A 23,791-nucleotide genomic window follows, 5' to 3' on the forward strand; every position below is an offset into this window, starting at 1 on the left:
TAAGTTCTATTAAGGAGGGCAAGTGAAAGTGAAAGCCGCTCAGTCGTGTCAGACTCTGCAACTCCACGGACTACACAGTCCATGGAATACTCCAGGCCAGAATACCAGAGTGGGTAGCCTTTCCCTTCTCCAGGGGATCTTTCCAACCCAGAGATCAAAGCCATGTCTCACGCATTGCAGGCGGATTCTTTACCAGCTGAGCCACCAGGGAAGCCTAAGAATACTGGAGTGGGTAGCCTATCCCTTAAGGAGGGAGGAAGCACAAAAAGGAGCAGAGGGCAAGTGAGGGGGCCTGCATGTACAAGGTGCTCATTAAATGTGGGAAAAAGCAAGGAGATCAGTCTTGGGTGTTCATTGGAAGGACTGATGCTGAAGCTGAAACTCCAATACTTTGGCCACCTCATGCGAAGAGTTGACTCATTGGAAAAGACCCTGATGCTGGGAGCGATTGGGGGCAGGAGGAGAAGGGGACGACCGAGGATGAGATGGCTGGATGGCATCACCGACTCGATGGACATGAGTTTGGGTAAACTCTGGGAGCTGGTGATAGACAGGGAGGCCTGGTGTGCTGTGATTCGCGGTGTCGCAAGAGTCGGACACAACTGAGAGACTGAACTGAACTGAACTGAACTGAAGGAGGGAGTGCTTCGTCCCTCCTTAAGGGATAGGCTACCCACTCCAGTATTCTTGGGCTTCCCTGGTGGCTCAGCTGGTAAAGAATCCGCCTGCAATGCGTGAGACATGGCTTTGATCTCTGGGTTGGAAAGATCCCCTGGAGAAGGGAAAGGCTACCCACTCCAGTATTCTGGCCTGGAGAATTCCATGGACTGAAAGCAAAGAACAGCCACAGAGCCAGTTACACAGCTGATTCTGATTGTCTGTCTGGTAAATTATTCTATAGGCAATTTCTCTCCCACTTCCCATTCCATACAGAAAAATCAATGCTTGGTAGACATTAGGATTTAAATGTGAAAATTGAAATAATACAGCTTTTAAAGAAAATACAGAAGAATATCATCAGAGCCTGAGAGTAGGTACAGATTTCTTAAATGAGACACACATAAAGAAATTCTAATTATAAAGGGGAAAAATTATACTTGACAGTAATTGATAAAAGAGAACATTCTATAACTATTTTTAAGAGGTTGTTGCATTTTAAAAATATTTGCCTGGCCTTACAAAAGGCTGACTTTAAAGGGTATACTTCTTGTATATTTGTTTTTTAAAAAACAGTGATGTTCTAGTTATGCATCATATTTAATATTTGAAATGTAAAGTATTTTAAAGAAAATCTTTAACAAAGGAAAAGCAGGATTATAATGCTGGCTAAAACTTGCTACCATGATGAAAATTGAGAAGTTCTGACTGAATGGGAAGAAGTTCAACTTTCTAACTGAAATAGTAGAATAAGTGCCCAGTGCTTTTATATTTGGTCATCATTCACCAAAAAAAAAACCCACAAAACTTGTCTATTTGTTTTTTAAAAAAATAGCTGTTTATTTGTTTTTTTTAATAGCTATTTATTTGTTTTCTTTTTTTAATAGCTATTTTAATGTAACATGCCAACAGAATAAAATACCCCAGTTACAAAGCATTTCAAGGACTGGCATGCTACTCCTAACCTCTGAACTACGGTCAGCTCTTGGTGCTGCTGAAATGGGCGCTTGATAGAAAAGAAACACTATCTGCAGGCAGAAGTGCCGTTCCCTGGATGCTCGAGGGCCATAGCCTCTGCCGCCAGACAGGCGGGCTTCAGGTCTCCAAAAATGGCATTTTCCTTTCAGAAGAGTTCATCTTCTCTCCATGACCTTAATGGAGTTCACAGAACACTTTCTGATTTGTTACAGGGAAAATAAGAAGATTTTTTGGCCAAGATAAGAATTGACATTGTACCATTGCTTATACCACACTAAATCAGAGTTACAACTGTCTTGCCATGGATGTTCACAAGCTTCACAAGGTGCTGATAAAGCATTAATGGTTGTGGTCGTTTCTGTTGTAAGATGGGGTCGTCAAGCCCTTAATCAGAAACTCAGCCTACCAGGACACCACTACTTCCATTAGAAAACTAAACACACCTCACTTCTAGTTAAAGCCAGGAATGTGGCACGCACATGCTCAGGTCGCTGACACTACAGTCTCTAATTCAGGAGACTGACCAATAAAATTAGGCAAGTGGTCCATAAGATTGTTTGGACAAATGATACTTAAAAAAAAAAAAAAAAGCTCCTTTCATTTATTTGCTTCTGTCTCCTCTGGCAAAGACGTATGTCTGAGTTTAATATAAAATTTTAAAATTCACACTTTAGAACTTCACACTTCACACTTTAGAACTTCTTTTTATAGAATATAGTAATTAATGAAAATAAATGTCCAAATTAAGACTTTCATTTCTAGTACATTTAGTTAATTAACATGTATTTCAAACAAGAGAGAGAAAAAAAAATCCATTTAAATCCTTAAACCCTCTCTACCAACTACAATTTTTAAAGGATAAACCGAATACTGGTACAAGGAAAGTAAAACAGATTTCTTCATTTTTTTACCTACCGTCAGACATGCTTTTTAATATGTAAAGGAAACACATCAGCAGGCTCTTAATCTCAGACTGGTCCAGTTTGTCACAGCGAACGACGGAATTTCCCAAAGTGCCACTTTGTTGGTGCTAAAGGAGGAGAAAACACAGGTGACTTTTCTCCTTTGTTACAAGTAAAACAAAGTTAGGTTCACTTTTCTCCCTTGGAAGAGAAAGATTTTCAGAATTTAGTCAAATCATGTAGGTTGGCAGGTGTCCATGATTTGCCCACAGGCACATCGTCACCACACACACACACACGTGCTAATCCATGGGAGTGCTGTCTTGTCTCCTTTGCACGCTCTCCCAGGACAAGGCAGAGGCACGGACCTTTCAAACTGAATAACCACAGTCGTGGTTACTGGCTTAGTTCTGAAATGCCAAGGAAAACTTCATGCAGGAAAGTTTATGTGCTAAGAACGCAGAAACGATGCTTCAGAAGACACCGCCAAACCAAGTGCATCCTCAGGAGTACGTCAGTGGCTGAAACAGCAAATTAAGTCCAAGGTGCTGCTGTGGATCGGCCACTGAAGCCTGGAGCTGAGTCACGGTCATTCTGTTACATTCTAGAGCAGTCTTAAGGGAGGACCATGGGCAGGGGCCTGATAGGGGCAAACAGAGTCATCTCAGCCCAGCAGGGCCAGAGGCCCTGAACTGATGTATCATGCCACGATCAGCTCAGCGCAACAGTGCACACTGCACACAGCCCAGGGCACAGGGCGAGGGCAGTTTTGCCACCAGGCAGCAGGTTCACTTCCAAACTATTCACATTAAAAAAAAAAAAAAAAAAAAGAACAAGAATCTTATCTCATTAAAAGAGAACACAGGAAATTAGAAAATCTTCAAAGTTATAATTCCAACTGGAATCAGGAATTTTTTTTTTTCCAAATACCAAGCAGAAAGATCAGTGAAAAAAATATTTTGTCTTTCAATATTTCATTCAAGGCATTGATGGGCAATTGAAAAAATATATAATTATTTTTCAATTCAGTTCAATTTCAATTCAATAAATCATTTTTCAATTTATTTTCAGGCTCAATTAACAACATACATAAGTAGTTCCATCATAGGGAGGAACCCAGTGCCATCAGTGGCAAAGCTGCAACGCGGGGGCACCCTGCCGCCCACCCACTTCCTCAGCACCCCTGGGAGAGCTCAGGCCTTCTCCCAGCGGGGCCTCCTCCGGCAGAGGTGGCAGTGTCAGAAGCGAGAAGTCCACAGTGGCCCGGTGTCTCCTGGCCAGCTGGTCACTCTCCTCCTCCTCCTCTCCGGCACCGTGGACGACACAAGCCGAGTGCCTTCTGAGCAGCCTCTCCCTCTATGCAGGAAGGCGTGTCAGGGTCAAGGAAAAAGTTCGACAGGTCATGACCCCTGCATAGAGATGTCCGTATGGCTCCAGGACCGTGGCTGAGCACCATCGGGGAGAGGCCAGACCCGCAACCCCATGGTAAGGTTACGCACCTGATTCCAAGGAAGGATGGCCTCCACATGTCTGAGAATTGGGAATGCATCCCTAAGTGGGTCACCTGTTGACCGATACACGTGCTTGCCTATAACTTGAAATAACTTAGGAAAACAGTGGCCAAGGTGAGACTCATCTATCATGGTTCCAGGTCTAAATCTAAGTTTTATCCATTTGCACAAAATTCAGAATAGTTTTTGTTATTTCAATAAAAATAATTCAATATGACCAGATGTGTTGTGTTGGGGGCACAGGGTGAATAGAGTGATTCCCAATAAGGATTTATCCCTGAGTCATCCATACGATCAATTAATCTTTTCTCGAGCCAGCTTTGGATCCAGGGCCCATTTGCATGGATAACTGTGTTATAAATGCTGTTCTCTTTCACAGACCGTGGGGATTCTTAGCAAGTGGCATTCTGATTTCCCTATCTGTCTAAACTGCCAGAACCAAAGTGCTCATTGTAAACACTGATGAAATGCTAGAACAGGAATAGAGGGGTGCAGGGGACAGGCCCCACGCTTAAACCATACTCTGACCAACTACCCCAGGTTTAACTGAGTTGTTTAAGAAAGAAAGGAAAAAAAAAGGTCCAACTTAATGAACATGTGAACATGAAGCATGCCTACTTTGGGCTGAATCCATTAGTTATAAGGAAACACTTAAATTACCAGAAAGGAACTTACCTTCTCCAGGGAATTGCTCTTCTCACTATTCCTTTCTGGAAGGCTGTTCCCGGAATCTGTGCTTATGAGGGAGCCTCTTGAATCAGCATTTCTCACGCTATTGATGTTGGGAGTTGAGTTCGTATATGGAGAAGCTGAACAAAGGTCAAGCCAAGACCCAGATTTGGTGAGACAGAACAAAATAAAGGTAAGCCCTCAACTTTAAAGGAGACTGCTTTTAGGGCACTTGTTTAAACTTGTTTTTTCTGTGAGGAAGTTGGCTCAAGACTTTTATTCAGTTACCTCTCCTTTAAACAACTGGACCACATAGCGTAAAAGCAAACTTGAGTCTGAAACATTCCGACATAACTATCAATTCACTTATGAGAAACCACCTTGGATTGCTCAGACTGGGGGAGAACGTGCTGATTCAGACTGGGGTAGAATAAAGACTTCAAAAAATTAAAAAGATAAATCCACCTATAACCATCAAATAAAAAAAAAACCAAATCATGCAATAAACCCACTGTACTCAAATGGCATGCCCAGGAGCCCCCAAAAACCCCGAGGGATGTCACGGGACATTTCATTTTTCAAGGAAAACACAATACGTGACATCAGTCGGAAACCGTAGTTTTAACCTCAGACTGCTACATTCCTTTCCATGATGTTATATCTCTCTGAAGTGGGGTTGCTGTGATAAAAACCAAGTACTGGGTGAAAATCAGTGTGGAACAGGAAATGAGAATGCTGGTGAGCAATCTGATTTCAAATGTGAGAAGCTGTGCAGCGTCCAATAGGCACATTAGTAAGAATAGGCCCCATTAGTAAGAACTGTGGTTATTAAAAATAAAATTTTTTTCTTTAAATTTATGTATATAGGTTTCAAGTGCCTCTTAAGTTGTTAGGTTATACGTACTTATTAAGTTATTTGGCCTTAAGTACCTAATAAACAGAACCACTTGGTGTTTCTTTTGGCCTGGGGATGCCATGAAAAAAAACACTCTGATAATGAGGGTGCTGTGAACTGAGACTGTTTGGGAATCTCTGCAAAAAACATTTACGAGCAGAGAGGAAATCTAACTTGGAAATAAAATTCGTGACATCTGTGAGGGGAAAAAACAAAAAATAGCATTTTAAGGCAGAAGTCAGCCCCTACCTCGAGACTACGGAATTTTAAAAAGTACTAGATTGACTTCCTGCTTAGATAAGATTTCAATAAATCACATAATTAAAAATGACCCTCAGACTTGGTTCACTCTGAGCTGAATCAAGAGGCACGCTCCCGGCAGAGAGGCCTGGCTGGCTGTGCAAACCGCAGAAGACCCCCAACCCCATGCAGCAGGCTATGAGCATGGCCCTCTCATTCCCAAGCTGCCTTCACATGAGATGCCTTCACCTGGCACCTCGGGACAGGCAGGCCCTTCTGGGTTTCAGCCTGCCAATTAGCTGCCGTGGACTGAGACACCTCTAAGTTAGTCCACCCCCCACCCCCAGGCTTATCCACTATCCCTAAAACCAATTCAGTGTGTTAAGTACATCAAGGAAAGAAGGGTCAGGAGACTCTGAAAACATAAGTGAAGGCGGGAACATGTAAACCACGGGCCACCAGCAGCATGACCCCAGGACAGGAACTGTGCAGATCAAAACGCTATGAAAAAGCAATAAGTCTTTTTCTGTACCCAGAAAAGAGACATGCGCTGTGACCAAATTATAACTATTGGCCTCCTAATATAACCGGACTTCATATTTAATGTAGAACACAGAGCTCAGGAGAAAGAGACTCTTGGGAAAGTAAAATTAGACCCTAAGTTCTCAGAGTTTTAGGCTCAATTCCAGAACAAGAGTCCTAATCTAAGGCAAATAGATGGAAATGCAATAAATCAAAATCAACAGGCTTAGCAGAACCACGTTCCTGTTGTATGTGTTTGTCTGTATTTAATATCCTGGGCCTGGTGCATAGTGCATAACTTTGCAGAGAACTTTAGTTCAACTCTACCCCCTTTGGTACAGACAGCAAAACGCAATACACTGAGTAGGTGGAAAAAAGAACTCTGAGCCTAAGAATGCATGCCTTTTAAAATGAATGTAACCTTACGGTAGTTTTTATCCAGGCGATGAATTGGTTTTAGAAATTTTCATGCACCATGTTCCAAAGGCATTAAAAAAAAAATGCTGATGGTACATCCTTAGTAAGTGTGGAAGGAGAATCTCCTCGAGATATGGAATTCCTTGGTAAATAAAAGAAGAGCTAAAGCTACCAGAAAACGACTAGCAAACCCAGTTCAAAGGTGGGGGCTTCCCTGGAAGGCATTTCTAAAAGGAAGTTAGGATTACAGTGTTTAAAGATGGGGGTTGAGGGGAAGGTGGGGTCACAGATAAAAGACCGAGTATAAGTAAGTCTGCTGCGGTGAATTCCCGTGAAAAGTGGATCCAGATCTTAAAATTCAAGAAAGAATGAAAAAGACAAAATTAGTCTCAAGTACTTTTCATAACTTCACCATGAACACAGAGCAATCGAAGGCCATTTATGCCACTGAAGTTGTGCTGAAGACACCCCCACGGCTCAGCTCCATGCTCTCAAGGAATCCCAAACCCTAACTGGGCGAATGTGGAACTGGAGAAATCAAGCCAGAGTCAAAACATCACCTCATTCTAGTTTCACCATTTTCGCAAAGCCTTAGATCCTACAGAAATGCTGGTCAGAGGGATCAGAGAGTTAAGATTTAGGCTGCAGGACTCATCTGACTGGCTACTAAGAGCCTATCACAAAGCATGAATAACACTGAAGAACTGTGCTTGTTACAATGGCAGGCAAATAACAACACCGAGGAGTCTACCTTGCCAAGCTCTGCAACACTGAACTAGCTCTTCTTCCCTCACCAGGACTGTTTTTGAAATGTGGGCACAGGATGAAGAGGACAGACATCTCGCCCTTGCAACTGTAAACGGTGGAAGTCTGGACCCAAGGACACAATTGTCTGACTTTAAAGCCAGTGCCATGGACCGCTGCAGACAGAGCTAGGAAGGGACCCCTTCCCACTCCCAGAGAGTGGCTGGGTGAGTGGTCAGCGTGAGAGCCCCAGGAGGAAGGCAGTGGAAATGCTGTGTGCCAGGCTCTGCATTCTGGATGAATTAACTCATTTCATCTTTAAGGTGCCAAAAGTGAGGTAAACAGAACTATGAAAAGTATACATAAACATAAGCAAGATGAAAGACTGGTATGGGTGTTCGAGGATAAATCTGAGCATTGGTGTGAGGTTTCCAATTTTACAGTCTGGCCAGTTTCATTGCCTACATGAAATAGCATGTTAGCAACAAGAACAACACAAAAGCTAAGGACATAAACTCAGAATGAACAATAAGCCTGCAGATTAATTAGATAAAAGGACTGCCCTTTTATTCTGCCCTGTGGGTTAATTCCATCATTGGGTGGTCTGAGCACTAGCCACAGTAGGGTGCTTCATTTATCCAAACTGTGGTGTAAAACAGAGGGAGAGATAGAGACAGCATAAGCCTGAGTGTCTGTGAAGATGTATGTATATTTTTGTACCATTATCTTTATGAAGGAGCTGGCACATAGGTTCAATTAGTCAGAATATTAATCAGTACATTTCTCAGGCATTTTTTTAAACGGAAAAACTACTCAGTTTGAATCTTGAATTATGCCATCTGTTTTCCTCCCCATGGGGGCTGCTCTAACATTAGTTTAGATAGAAAAAAAACATTCTAGGAAAGAAGATTTTAGAAAACTGATTTCAGCATTGCATTTGAGCCATAAACCAATAACTCCTTCAGGAATTACTCTCTCACATTTCATCTAAATCGTTAACAGTACAAATAAACCCTAACCCCCCACACACACCTGCAAAGATTTTTTTCTCCTAAAAGCATTAACAATCTAATTTGAAGATTTAAAATGAAAAATTAACATGCATTAAACACAAAGCAAACAAGACAAATATGCAATTAAGTGTCCTATACTCGGAATTCCTGCAAACTGGGGATCTTTATTTCAGTGTAGGGTTGAGGGGCAAAATAAGAGCTGAGCAGCAAAATAAGAAAAAGAACATGTGAAGCAGAAACTCAAAACTTCAAAGTTCTGATCTGAAAGCTAATGGACGACTGGATTAAAGATACTTTCTGAATGCAACTAGCCAGAAACAGGTCAGAGTCCGAGCTTTACCAATGCCAGAGATGGCGCCAAAGAGCTCCTTGTGCAGGCTAGCGTCCAGCGCGCCCCCAGACTTCTGGGGCGTCACTAACGGGTTCACTGCCGGCAAAGCGAGGGAGTCTTCCTTCACAGTCTGTGGAAGGGGGAGAGAGACAAGAAATCATTAAAGATGGTTTTAAAAGAGTCACCGACTGTTCTTGGGAGTGTGAGCGTGAGCGGGAGAACAGGGCAGAACGGCCTGGCCTGCCCATCACGTGTGGGTGGGAGGACCAGCACGGAGCCTGGGAGGGGAAGATGGAGGGGGCGGGCTGCAGCAGGAGTGGGGAGCGCGGGGCACTTCAGGCCTGGCGGGCAGAGCAGCCTTGGCCCAGGGAGTCCTGTCTTCCCCCAGGAGTCTAGCACCTCTCCCTTTCCACAGCTTGGATACCCAGCATCTTTCCAGATTATTTCAGCAGGTTTCTTTCTTGAGAAGAAGCCTCCAGTGCTCTTTCTAACTGGAACGTTGGTTTCTCTCTCTCTCATCAGAAATCCTCCCAAAGGAGCAATAATGACCTCACAATAGTGGAGGTGAAAACCTCTGCAGGTTAGGTGCTTCTTGTGAACTCCCAAGAAATTGTGTTCATTGTGAAGTTGTGTCATAACAGAGATTATACTTGGGTGGAAGCCAGAGAAGAAGATGGTGTTCACGTTTCTCAGGGTTGAAGGATTACAGAGAGGACCCTGAATTGCTTATTCTGATTAGAAAAGCAGACAGATTTAGAGAACACACAGGTGCAGGGCAACGTTGGCGAGGGTGAGATGAGTGTGGTGAAGCCCATTTAAGGACAGTGACCACTCATGCTCCTTGGAACTATTGATACAAAACACGCTCTACAAATAGGGCTCCTCTCAATGCACCATCAGATAGGAGATGTACTCAGAGGAGAAAGATATAAAAACCAGGACAAAGCACCAATGTAGGAGAAAAAGGGACAGAAAAGAAACACAAGGAAATTCCCCAGTGTGTGCCATCATGACAGTGGTAAGATGAACAATGGAGCCAGTAAAAGGGTCTAGAATAAACAGGAAAAGGACACGGAACTGCTAACCTGTCCAAATTAATGGCCGACTGTCTCCAACCAAAAGGCTTTGAGATCATACCTGGCATCACCCTTCACTCAACTTAACTTGCAATATATCTTTAAATATCTGCATAAGGCTAAAATAAATTAAGGTGGTCAATTAGGGGAGGTGGGATTGCTCATCTTGGCTCCCCCTCCACAACATCTAGTCTGATTATCTCTCTAATTTTATAGACACAAGGAAACTTAAGCCCAAAGAAGACTCTATAGTATGCTATTAATACACCAGGACTGAGATTAGCACTGACATCTTGTAACACACAGGTTAGAATTATGTAGAATTATGCTTTTTTTAAAAAAATAAAATTCTTACCTCTATAAATTTTTCTTGGATACACAAAGATCCTGACATCTTACAAGAAAGTGAGCCATTAGGAAAGCATGGCTTTTTAATAATAATTTTTTTTTTTAAGAATGATTTTTAACAAGAGCTGAAGGTTTACTGATTGACCCCATCTTAGCCAGAAATAAATGCAATTTACCAAGACTACTGTAGATTATTATGGTCTGGGGGGCAAATAGGAGCAGTGTATAGTTGAAGAGTGTCCCTCCAAATGCACATCCACCCTGAACCTCAGAACGTGACCTTATTTGGAAAGAGGGTCACTGCAGATGTTATTAAGATGTAAGATAAGATGAGGTCACTGTGGATGAAATCCAAGCCCTGGTGTCCTTATAAGGATGGGACAGGATACCAGGGACACGGATGCACACCAGAGAGAACACCACGGAAGACAGGCAGAGAATGAGTCACACAGCCACAGCCAAACACGGCAAGGTTCCAGGCAAGCACCAGTGGCTGGGAGAGTGGCACAGCCCTAGCTCTTCACCCAGCACCTCCAGAGGGAACCAGCCCTGCTGACACCTTGATTTTGGATCTCTGGCTCTCTGGCTGTGAAGGAATAAATTCCTACTTGCTCTGGGCCACCCCGTCCGTGGTGTTTTGTTAGCAGCTGCAGGAAACAAATGCAGGCTGTGTCTGTGTGAGTGTGCTTACGTACACTGCCAGGGTTCACCGGGAAGGGAGACACATCTCTCACGTTGATCCGCTGGACGTTCTCAATCAGCAGACCAAACAGAGGCAGGTAGAGAGTGGCTATCCTTGCCTGATGGCTCTGGAACAAAAGGTGCACAGTGTAAGTGAATCCCGGCCTTGGAGAGCTTAACGATGGACTGGGCGAGCACTGGCCAGGTCCTGTATTGGGACCCTTCCTATAAACACGGCTGTTAGATTTTATTGCATAAACAGAGAAAGCTTTTGTGCTATTGTTACTAATTTTCTAGTTGCTTATTTCTTTGGATTACTCAAAATGAAGGTCATGTTATCAGTCACATTTCCATGCATCAGAGAACACTCACCCTGGAAGCGTATCTGTCATCAAAAGAGTGCTTTATCAGCAGGTTCTTGAGCACGCTGATGGCAATCACTCGGACCTCCCTGAACTCCTGGAGGGCGGCCCCCACCTCCCTCAGTAAGAGTCCCACCAAGAAGTGGTTTCTGCAGAACTCATCTGTTAATGCGTAGTCAAGCTGAAGATCTGAAATGAACATATAAACAAACTGATTTAGTTAGAAGGGATGTAATACTCTTTGAATAAAATAAAAACCAAGCCCACCCTTTCCTTTCAGGCTCCCCTGTGTGTGTCAACAGGTGGTCACATCTGGCTCCCACAGGCTGATAACCTAAAACACTGCTCTACACTCCAAAATGAAAACAGAGTTTAATTAAATCAATCCACAATGCAGAAGCCTGCCTGCAATGCAGGAGACCCAGGTTCGATCCCTGGGTTGGGAAGATCCCCTGCAGGAGGAAATTTCTACTGACTCCAGTGTTCTTGCCTGGGAAATCCTATGGTCAGGGAGCCTGGTGGGCTACGGTCCACAGGGATCGCAAGAGAGTCGGACATGACTTAGTAACCAAGCCACCACCACCAAATAAATGCACTGGATTTTGATTATAGAAAGTATTACATCCCACATAATTATTAAGTCAGTGAATAGTTTTAGGACCAATTTTTAGAATATAGAACAGCACATTATATTACAAATGTAATTTTGTTACTGATATGAAATTCAAATATTGTAGTAATTGACAACATTATAGAGGAGTAATTTGTGCACAACAAACACATAACTAAAGAATAAATATGCACGGCCTATTAAAACGTTCTTCACTGTTTAAAATGACCGAGTTAGCATATAACCTACTTATTTTGCTATCACTGAAGACCTTATTTTATATAGAATTTTCTCAAATATTCTCTTAAAACTTCTGTACCTCAAAAAGCAAATGGAAAACTAATATAAACTAGAACTAAAGTGGACAAAGCACCAAATCAAACTAGCTAAGTCACTGGCAAGCTAAGAGACAAGACTGGAAGCTCTTCTAGAAAAGAGATGCAACCAAATGTGAACTCAACTGAGGGAAGGTAGAGACAAGTAGCTAAACACCACACTCTAAAGCTGAAATAACACTTTTCCAGTAAGCTGTGGCTTGGATTTAAATTCTTATACCGCATCCATTGTTAGAGGAAAGTCAATGGGCCTCGACTTTGGTTTTAATCTCATGCTGGACAGTTGTTTCTAAGTCTATTTAGATTCTCCCTCAATTCCTAGGAACCCTTTCCAGGACTTTCCAGAACACTCGTGTCCACTGTTTACGAGTTTTAAGCACATATTATTGAAAAGGCAGTTCACAGCCTGAATTCACATGAGTCCCTTAGAAGAAAACTATTTATGGGTTTAACTGTACACATGTGTGTGTGCATGTGAGTATGTGTGTGTGCATGTGAGTACGTGTGTGTGCAGAGAGGAAGGCGGAAGAGAAGGTGAGAAGGGCGAGAGGAAGGAGAATGCTAAAAAAAAAAACAACCAAAAACCTTATTCCTACCGGTGCAGTTATGAAAATTCATACTGAAGCCACCTGTCCTTCTAGCTCCAAATTCCGATAGTCTACAAGAGTTTGTGCAAGTCTCGGGGTATGTGAAGGCTCTCCTCACTCTGTTCTGTGGGAATAAACAACTGGGCCAGTGGGGAAGATTAGAACAGGTTCACTGCCCGACCCCTGGGCAGAAAGAGCTGTCCTGAGCACCCTGACAGATGAGAGGAAAAGATAGTCATAGTCCCCAAGGACAGGTGGGCCAGTAACTGCTGGTGGGCTAAGGGTGCAGGGTGGGGCGCTGGGAGAGGCAAGGGCCTGGCCAGGCCCAGATCCAGTGACTGGCCGAGTGACTGGCTGGGAGGAACACGAGGATCCCAGCAAGGTGCTGTGTGAGGCTGAGAAGTGTCAGGAGTGAGGAGCTGGGACCAGCAGGTGTGTCTGGCGTGTGGAGAACAGCTCAGGGGGAGATAGGTGGTGGGGCAGGGTTGGGCAGGGGATTCTGAATGGCCCAGAATGCTCAACCCTGTACCTTTTCCAATTATTACCCCAAAGTCACCTTCTCAGTGAGGCTCTTCCTGGCCACCTGATCTCAATGTCACCCACTTGCTATCCCGTTCCCTCACTTTTCCTCTCCATAGCATGCATCACTCTGACAGCCAGAGACTTCATCCTCGTTGTCCACAACTGTATCCCAAGGTTAGGTAGAGTTGGTGCTGGGCAAATATTTGCTGAATGCGTGATAACCAATGTCAGGCCACGGTCCCTATCTTGCTCTTTACAGGCAGTTTGAGCCTCTTTTGGACATTTAAGATATTTATGTCTCTGAATGATGCCTTTGTGTATTTCTCCCTGAATTTCAGTTCAGTTCAGTTCAGTCACTCAGTCGTGTCCGACTCTTTGCGACCCCATGAATCACAGCACACCAGGCCTCCCTGTCCATCATCATCTCCCAGAGTTCACTCAGAGTCGCGTCCATTGAGTCAGTGATGCCATCCAGCCATCTCATCCTTGGTCGTCCCCTTCTCCTCCTGCCCCCAATCCCTCCCAGCATCAAAGTCTTCTCCAATGAGTCAACTCTCCGCATGAGGTGGACAAAGTACTGGAGTTTCACCTTTAGCGTCATTCCTTCCAAAGAAATCCCAAGGTCACTTGATTTAGGTCTCATCAATAATTTGATGTAGAAGGAAATGGAAACCCACTCCAGTATTCTTGCCTAGAGAATCCCATGGACTGAGGAGCCTCACGGGCTACAGTCCATGGGGTTGCAAAGAGTTGGACACGACTGAGTGATGAGGCAACAAAGAGTTTGGTGGCATCCTTCCACTTTTTCTCTCCTGCAGCATAAATAATCCTGAGCACATGCAAGGTGCTAAATACTGCACTACGATAGACCCGAGAGACTAGGTGGATTCTTTTGACTTACTCAGTGAGGACAAAGAAATCTCCATGAGCTTAATTCTCTTCAAATTCAGAAAGGATACAGAACAGTTAATAAAGACTCAACATGCAAACATAGAAAGCATGTGAAAAGCCGTGTTGCGTGTGACAAAGGTTACTGCTACTGCTATAAACAAGGACTAGGAAAATAGTGGGAGAATACACTTTAGAAGTGAAGCAGGGTTTTTTGTTTGTTTGCTTTACTTCTTAAAGAAACCTCCTAGAGGACCTAGTGATCCCAGGAGTAAAAGACAAGACGCCTCCCGGGGATGTTACAGTAATGTGTTAGCTACAGTGAGAACAAATTCACTGGCTTTTCGTGAATTTTAAAATTGATCCAAGTACATGGGAAATGCCTAAATGCATAGCACACGTAAGCATTTCAGCAATCACTTGCATTCTTTTTCTTTTAAAGGAGGAAGATGCAAGAAAGCAAGCGTCACACCCCACACCTACCTACAGGAGTGTCATTTGACTCCACAGCTGGTGAAAGAAAAGCTAATTCATAAGAAAAAAGGAAAAGTGAAACCAATAAAAATAAACTACAGTAAATAAAAAGGATTTCTATTGTTTAAGCAATGGAATTGTTCAATGAAAAAAGAGTCACACTGCCATGATCAATAGTCTGGTAAGTTTGCTTAAAAAAAGTTAAGTTCCTATGAAGCATTTTATCAATTTTTTAAAAAAATGGAAATGAGAAAAAAAAGTGACTTCACCAATGAAAAATATCAAATATTCTTAATGTCATGTGTGAACTAATTCTCTTATTTAAAATGAATGGCTCTCTTTTTGAAAAAGACTAGGATTAATATATTTAAAGATAGATTACCTTGATATCTTTGAATCCTGCCTTTTCCAAACGGCATTGGTAAATTCAAAGGAATATAATGTTCATGATTGCACACCACACGAAGAAATTCGAATTTGTATTCAAAGAGGGTCTGCAGGAAAAAAATGGTTATAGTCATAAGTTATGGATACTCTGCACAGCCTCCTAAGAAACCCCTGAGGAATGACACTCTGCCTGTGGCTTCTTCCCTGTCTCAGGGCTACATGCTCTAGGGTACTTTACAGATTTCAGCATGGCTTCAGGGATTCATTTGAAAATGGGGAACACATTTTGCTAAATAATGTTCCCCATCGACTTTTAGGGCATTTATTATTTATGCTCCTCCGACTTCAATAAAGGATTTCAGGCAGCTTATAATTACAGACCAGATTCAAAGCAAGAAAAAAATGAGAAAGGCAGACCTTTAAAATAAACACACAAGGGAAGAAACAGAAAATTCTAGCAAAGAAAGGCTGTGTGGTTTCTTCTGTTACCTTGTTAAATAAACTATGATTTGTAACAAGAATACTTTTAGTTTTGCAGCTGAGAAGTCATTTCGGGTATTGATGAGAAAAACCAACAGGTATGTTTATGTTGCATTTGGAATTACTGTGTCTCTAATATCTCACACAGGCTTCCCTGGTGGCTCAGTGGTAAAGAACCAGCCTGCCAACGCAGGAGATGTGGAATTGACCCCTGGGTCAGGAAGATCCCCTGGAGAAGGAAATGGTAGCTCACTCCAGTACTCTTGCCTGGGAAATCCCATGGACAGAGGAGTCTGGTGGGCTATAGTCCATAGGGGTCATAAACAGGTGGACATGACCTGGTGACTAACTACACACACACACACACACAGACACACACACACACACACTATCTCACATACTACTGTGAGTACTAGTTATTAATAATTATTATCTCCAAGGGAGGGCAGTGAGTAATGCCTCTGGGACTGAAAGAAAATTCTGATGTGAACACAGAGAAATAGGTGGGTATCTGGATTCACTAACACAGACAAAAAGAAGTGTGTAACACACACACACATGCAGGCACACACACTACCTTAGGATCTCCAGGAGCAAAACAGCTGATGTAGTTGTTGATCTGCTTGAAGACAAAGCCTCTGTCCATGAAGGTGAAACATCTCTGTGGAGGAAACAACCCACAAGGGTAAGTATTCAGGCTGTCATGGAAAGTTGGGTTCAAATCAGTGTTTACTGTGAATAAGTTTATCCTCTGGCATAAACATATTCACTGAGCACCTACTGTGTACGAGTCACTCTGCTAGAAAGACCACATTTGGCCCCTGGTGGATGCCCTCCCCACTGGAGGCCCCCCCACCTTGATGAACACAGCCAGGCTGTGGTTGGCATTCTTGGACGCATCCGGGTTATCTCGGAACTTCTGCGTGATGTGAGGCATTAGCATAGTCACAACAGTTTCCACCGCGTGATGATAGGAGGCAGGGAATCTCTGGTTTCGCAACAGCTGAAAAGGGTTTAGAGCAAACACTGATTATTTTTTAAGTTGAACTGTTTTGGGGGGAAAAGAAATCTCATCTCTGAAAGGTACAGGCATTCAAATCAGCCAAAGTAAAATGCAGAGATTGCTTTAGAAAGCACTGGCTTAGGGTTAAGCCTCAAGTATTCAAACTGAACACACACAGAATGGTGAATGTATGTCACTAGTTGAAACTGCTCAGGAGGAGTCCTCTTTAACTTTACATAATAATAATTTTCTCTGTCAGGAATACATACCTAAGAAATTACACACATATCACTAAGTGATTAGCTACTACTTACCATGTGTCTTCTACATACTGGGCACTGTACTAGATATTTTTATATAACCTTTTCATTAAATTCTTAGACACTCTCATTTTATAGAGAATCCGAGAGGTCAGGTAAATGTGTCTTCAATCCACACAGCTAATAATAACAGAGACACAAACCTGGATCTATTTATACGGTGAGTTCAAGGCCTGTGCGCTTTCTGCTCTGTGAAGCTGTACTGCCCCCTCTCCCACCCTTCTCCTGCTCCATAAGTGGAACAATTTACTGAGGACCCGGAATGGGAAGCAGGCTGTACTGGATGGTCCATGCATGCATATGATTCTAACCCCAGAGCAGGGGGTGTTTCCATCCCTATGTTACAGACAAGAGGAAACTGAAGCTCGAAAGATTCAATAAAGAATACTAACTGACCTTTAATATCCTTCCTTCCCTTCTCCCTTTTAGTGGCAGAACACCAGGGTTTGACAGGGACAGATGGCCTCCCAGCTAGAGGCTACATTTCCCAGTGTAACTTGTGGCAAGATAATGGTCATGTGACTCATTCTGGCCAATGGGCTATAAGAGGAAGTTATGTTGCCTTCCGAATCATCCTCTTTGCCACTGCCTGGAATGTGGGGTGGTGGTGAGCCAGCTTCTCAACCATGCAGACAAGGATGCTACCTGGGCTGGATAATTGGATAGGAACATGAGTCCCCAAATGACTTTGCAGGACAAGCTTCTTGCTGTTTGAGCTGCCTATGGCTCATAATTTTCTAAAAGAGAGAAATGAACCTATTGTCTTATCAAAGCCACTATTATTTTGGCCTATTCTGGAGCAGCCAAACCAGTATCTTAATAGCAAATAAACAGTATTCTGTAAAACTAGAACTGGAGCCTAGGTATTCTGGTATGAGAGCATGCATTATTTTATGCTTTAAATACCAGAAACTATAATGAAATTTTGGAACTCCAGCTTTACAATAATCTCAGTTCTCCCACCAATAACAAGAAAATCTTTGTAAATGTACATAAACTGAAGAATCCAGTGAGGGAAGGATCAAGTCATAAGAATTGGAATTTTATCTACTTTCAAAAACAGAACAGTAAAATCTGAAATTCCGAAAGGATTTTGTTCCATTCTGGCAAACCAGTAACTCTAGATCCTGAGGTGTCAGTTCAGTTCAGTCGCTCAGTCATGTCCAACTCTTTGCGACCCCATGAATCGCAGCATGCCAGGCCTCCCTGTCCATCACCATCTCCTGGAGTTCACTAGACTCACGTCCATCGAGTTCGTGATGCCATCCAGCCATCTCATCCTTGGTCATCCCCTTCTCCTCCTGTCCCCAATCCCTCCCAGCATCAGAGTCTTTTCCAGTGAGTCAACTCTTCACATGAGGTGGCCAAAGTACTGGAGTTTCAGCTTTAGCATCATTCCTTCCAAAGAAATCCCAGGGTTGATCTCCTTCAGAATGGACTGGTTGGATCTCCCTGCAGTCCAAGTGACTCTCAAGAGTCTTCTCCAACACCACAGTTCAAAAGCATCAATTCTTTGGCGCTCAGCCTTCTTCACAGTCCAACTCTCACATCCATACATGACCACAGGAAAAACCATAGCCTTGACTAGATGGACCTTAGTCGGTAAAGTAATTTCTCTGCTTTTGAATATACTATCTAGGTTGATCATAACTTTTCTTCCAAGGAGTAAGCGTCTTTTAATTTCATGGCTGCAATCACCATCTGCAGTGATTTTGGAGCCCCAAAAAATAAAGTCTGACACTGTTTCTACTGTTTCCCCATCTATTTCCCATGAAGTGATGGGACCAGATGCCATGATCTTCATTTTCTGAATGTTGAGCTTTAAGCCAACTTTTTCACTCTCTTCTTTCACTTTCATCAAGAGGCTTTTTAGCTCCTCTTCACTTTCTGCCATAAGGGTGGTGTCATCTGCATATCTGAGGTTATTGATATTTCTCCCGGCAATCTTGATTCCAGCTCGTGTTTCTTCCAGTCCAGCATTTCTCATGATGTACTCTGCATATAAGTTAAATAAGCAGAGTGACAATATACAGCCTTGATGTACTCCTTTTCCTATTTGGAACCAGTCTGTTGTTCCATGTCCAGTTCTAACTGTTGCTTCCTGACCTGCATACAGATTTCTCAAGAGGCAGCTTAGGTGGTCTGGTATTCCCATCTCTTTCAGAATTTTCCACAGTTTATTGTGGTCCACACAGTCAAAGGCTTTGGCACAGTCAATAAAGCAGAAATAGATGTTTTTCTGGAACCTCTTGCTTTTTCCATGATCCAGCAGATGTTGGCAATTTGATCTCTGGTTCCTCTGCCTTTTCTAAAACCAGCTTGAACATCAGGGAGTTCATGGTTCATGTATTGCTGAAGCCTGGCTTGGACAATTTTGAGCATCACTTTACTAACATGTGAGATGAGTGCAATTGTGCGGTAGGTTGAGCATTCTTTTGCATTGCCTTTCTTTGGGATTGGAATGAAAACTGACCTTTTCCAGTCCTGTGGCCACTGCTGAGTTTTCCAAATTTACTGGCATATTGAGTGCAGCACTTTCACAGCATCATCTTTCAGGATTTGAAACACCTCAACTGGAATTCCATCACCTCCACTAGCTTTGTTCATAGTGATGCTTTCTAAGGCCCACTTGACTTCACATTCCAGATGTCTGGCTCTAGATTAGTGATCACATCATCATGATTATCTGGGTCGTGAAGATCTTTTTTGTACAGTTCTTCTGTGTCTTCTTGCCACCTCTTCTTAATATCTTCTGCTTCTGTTAGGTCCATACCATTTCTGTCCTTTATCGAGCCCCTCTTTGCATGAAATGTTCCCTTGGTATCTCTAATTTTCTTGAAGAGATCTCTAGTCTTTCCCATTCTGTTGTTTTCCTCTATCTTTGCATTGATTGCTGTTCTTATCTCTTCTTGCTATTCTTTGGAACTCTGCATTCAGATGCTTATATCTTTCCTTTTCTCCTTTGCTTTTCGCCTCTCTTCTTTTCACAGCTATTTGTAAGGCCTCCCCAGACAGCCATTTTGCTTTTTTGCATTTCTTTTCCATGGGGATGGTCTTGATCCCTGTCTCCTGTACAAGGTCACAGACCTCATTCCATAGTTCATCAGGCACTCTATGTATCAGATCTAGGCCCTTAAATCTATTTCTCACTTCCACTGTATAATCATAAGGGATTTGATTTAGGTCATACCTGAATGGTCTAGCGGTTTTAGCCTCCATCAACCATTAGCTATCAGGAACTCAGGCATGGACAACTCTAACCACTAAGCATGACTGCCAGCTCCCAAGCCAGCCATTCCTAAAAAACAAGGTCTCCCAAGAAAAGCCTACCCAATGGCGCTGAGTTAATAGCTGCTTAAACCATGAAAAGTGGATGGAAAATTCTATAATGGAGGGATGGGGTATACCACATGTACCTATGAGTCAATACTATCACAACTAAAAGTGGGACAACAATTGGGCGTCCTATACCTCCTGATATGTAAGATACAGGAGTACCAACTAAGGTGTATGCTTGCCACATAGGAAATCAAACCTGAAAGGAGTTTAGCCTCTAGATATCACTACACAAGAAACAGACAGTACAGAGAATCATGTAATGTATTACTGCTAGCTTACAATTGGCCAAATCTAGAGTGTGGGAAATTCTGCAGGTCAGGTGGCCTATTTTCTTCAACAAATATACTGCATACAGAAACAAACAAATGGAAAAGGAACAGTGTGAGGGTCCAAGAGAACTTCAGGGCCACATCAACCCATGGCAATGTGTGGACTGTGTTTAGATCCTGATTCAGATCAATTGTAAAATGACATTTTTGAGACACCTGGGGGAAACTGAATACAGATGGGGTGTGAGATGATAATGAAATATTGCTAACTTTATTGAGTGTCATAATGGTGCAATGGTTATTCTTTAACGGCTTTACCCATTGGATATTATACACTATAGTTTTACAGAGGAAATGATAAAATATTGAGGAAATGTTCTTAAAATACTCTAGGTAAAAGAGAAGTATGGGGGTGGATACATAAAGCAAGAATGGCAGAGTGTTGATAACTGTTGAAGCTGAGTGGGTGAGAGGTGCATGAGATTCATTAAACTACTCCCTTTCCTTTTAAAATTTTCTATAATAGATTTTTTTATTAAAAGGAAAGAAGTGTGGTGAAGAGCGGTGTATAATTAACATACCAACCAACCAACAATACTGCTCGGTGATTAGGAGGTGATAACTCAGTGCCTTGGAAAGGTGAGATGAAGCTCCCCCTTGTGACAAACAGCTATTGTCAAGAGTCCTAATTTGGCAACACAGCAATGAGGTAAGATGCACATGGAAGGATGATAAAGACTGAGGTGATGAGACGATTTTATGGAGGGCACTATAAACTGAGATGGAAGCATATGACCCAGGCTAATGAGCTGATGTCTAGGGCAGTAAGTATATGAGCGCTGGCTCACGACAGGACGCTAAGATGGCGGGGGACTTCCTGGCCAAATGAAACGCTACCCCCTGTCCTGCTGTGGGATTTTCCGTCAGTGCTGCAGCAGCGTCCATGGTGGCCCAGCCCCCACCATCTCTGCCTCCAACAGATGCTGCTGGTGAGAGGTCTGCCTGCCCACAGACTATTCAAACTCCAGGGGGAAAGCAGACTTGTTGGTATAAAAGTTTTCCAACCACTCTGGTAATGCACTCAATTTCACCTTGTTACCACCCTTCCTTTCCAGGGTCTCTATTAACTGTCCGCTGCTTGCCCACAGAGCTCCCCTACAGTCTCATCGCTGTCTCTGAGCTAATCCTGTTTGCACTCTTCCCTCTACCCTCAGCCTGAGCCCATACCTGGGCACGAGCTCCTTCCTCTGCCGGACCCTCATTCTCCTCCCACAAGGGAGGCGGCCTCCAAGGCCCAGGCGGAGCTCCAGCTCCAGCACCACACGAATGTCCTCTCGTGTTGGAGCTCATACAGACACCTTCACATGCTCTCCTCTAAATGTGTGTTCTCCTTCTCCAAGGACTCTGTCAACTACACGGTGGAAGCCGCACTCCCCACTCTGCCTACATCTCTCCTCAATGCTCTGCCTGGAGCACACACTGAAACACACCCTCGTGGACGGAAGCACGGCTGTTAACCATTCTACCATCACAGATGCACAGAGTTTCACACATCATTCAGGAGAAGTCCGGGCAGTCCACTCAGAACAGGAACCACACTGCCCTTCTTTCATTCTTCAAATGAATGCTCTTTTCTTGCTCAATTAAGACAGAAAATGGCTGAAAGCTAAACAACTGACACTTAAGGGAAGAGGTTCAGCCTGTCCCCAGCCAGGCTTCCAGCTTCCTGCAGGAGCACCTGTGGAATGCTAACAATTTGCTTGAGTCAACGCAGGAGGGAAGGAAACTCAAAATGAGTCTGCTGAAATTATAGCTGCTAAAACTAAACCACAGGGAAGAAAAACCTAAAGTACGCTGACCTTAGAAGCAGAGTGGAGCTGGGGGGTGGGAACTCCTCAGGAGGCCACAGTGAGGCCTATTTTGCATTTTTCCCCAAAACTACTTATTATACATTCTAAGCACATCACCTATGGAACACTCAAGTCTGGAATGGTCACAGGTAATCAATCCAAACTTCACAGGTCCATCTGTGGTGGTATGGAAATTGACTATTTCAGATGCTAGTTCAGAGAGAGGCTCTGATTCTCAGCTCTCCTCTGCAAAGGGGTCATAGTTTGATTGGCTGGGGATGGGAAGGTAGACACATGACATTGGCTCCACCTTCGGCATGACAGCATGCCAGTCTATCCCTCCCCATATATGTGCGTCAGATGAAACAGCCTGGCCAGCACTGGGAGTGGAAAATGATGACAGAGGCTCATCACACACTATGACCCCAAGTGCTGGTTTGTGGCAGACTTTCTTGGGAAGGGCGCCTTCAAGGACGCTGAAAGCACTGTCTAGCTCTTCTGTGAACCATGGCCCAGGTGCTCCTATGAGACAGGTGTGTGCCTGCTTACAGGAACTGAAGACGACTCACCAACGAGGAAAAATGTCAAGATCAGGATTATAAACACATTGGAGTATTTTGACAATCTTCAGCCTAAAAACACAAAAACTCTAAGGGGATTTGACCATGATTCTGGAAACCACATGGTGCAGAAACGGTGAATATGAACGTGTTCCCTAAATCCAGAGCACAGGGACTAAGGCATGCAACTCTACACATGTCAGACAAACATGAAAACAGCTGATGCAATCGTGTACAACTCATCACCTAAGACACGAGGCAAAGTGACTGCAGGCTTCAAAAAGCAGAAGAGAAGTTCCTCGGTCAAGGTGTGATTTAGCTAGTGCTTACCATGGGGAAAGGGAATTGGGAGGGGCAGTATAGAGCCAGGGAAAGAAGAGGCAAGAACGATTAGGTGTAAAATGAGCTGCAAGGATATATGGTACAACAAGGGGAATATGGCCAATGTTTTATAATAACTATAGATGGAATATAACCTTTAAAATTATGAATCACAATTACAATTAATTTATATAATATTGTAGAGCAACTCTACTTCAATTTTTAAGTTCTACAAAAATTAAAAACGAGTGGTTTCAGGGAAGGGCAGCATGATTTAGGGAAAGGGTGGTATCTTGGGTGACATGGAAGCAGAAGTCACAGGGGAGGGGAGCCCCTCTAAAAGTGACCAGTGTTGGACTCCCCCCAGTGATGAGCAGGTGTTCAGAATCCCTTTTTATAGTAAATTATGTTACGGTTAAGCATTCTCTTTTTGGATGCCTGTGTTTCTTTTCAAGCTGGAATGCTTTAAAATAAACTACCTCTAAAAACCTTCCGAATGC

At 43.2% G+C, this 23,791-nt stretch overlaps 1 protein-coding gene across 6 annotated transcripts in view; it reads right to left on the reverse strand.

Moving 5' to 3' along the window:
* Window positions 1-23,791, reverse strand: part of DOCK9 (dedicator of cytokinesis 9) — a 289,727-nt gene that overhangs the window by 60,341 nt on the left and 205,595 nt on the right. For 4 of the 6 annotated variants that reach the window (XM_052650200.1, XM_052650198.1, XM_052650202.1 and 1 more), the window contains exons 28-35: window positions 16,486-16,632; window positions 16,207-16,290; window positions 15,145-15,256; window positions 11,357-11,535; window positions 10,999-11,112; window positions 8,889-9,009; window positions 4,724-4,857; window positions 2,551-2,665 (exon numbers count right to left, since the gene is read on the reverse strand). In XM_052650200.1, coding sequence (XP_052506160.1) covers window positions 2,551-2,665; window positions 4,724-4,857; window positions 8,889-9,009; window positions 10,999-11,112; window positions 11,357-11,535; window positions 15,145-15,256; window positions 16,207-16,290; window positions 16,486-16,632 — 1,006 coding nt within the window. Of the gene's footprint in view, window positions 1-2,550; window positions 2,666-4,723; window positions 4,858-8,888; window positions 9,010-10,998; window positions 11,113-11,356; window positions 11,536-14,771; window positions 14,814-15,144; window positions 15,257-16,206; window positions 16,291-16,485; window positions 16,633-23,791 lie in introns of all 6 variants that reach the window. The other 2 variants (XM_052650197.1, XM_052650196.1) reach the window with 1 other exon arrangement.

Source organism: Budorcas taxicolor, chromosome 12, assembly GCF_023091745.1.
Source record: "Budorcas taxicolor isolate Tak-1 chromosome 12, Takin1.1, whole genome shotgun sequence".
Classification (NCBI taxonomy): domain Eukaryota; kingdom Metazoa; phylum Chordata; class Mammalia; order Artiodactyla; family Bovidae; genus Budorcas; species Budorcas taxicolor.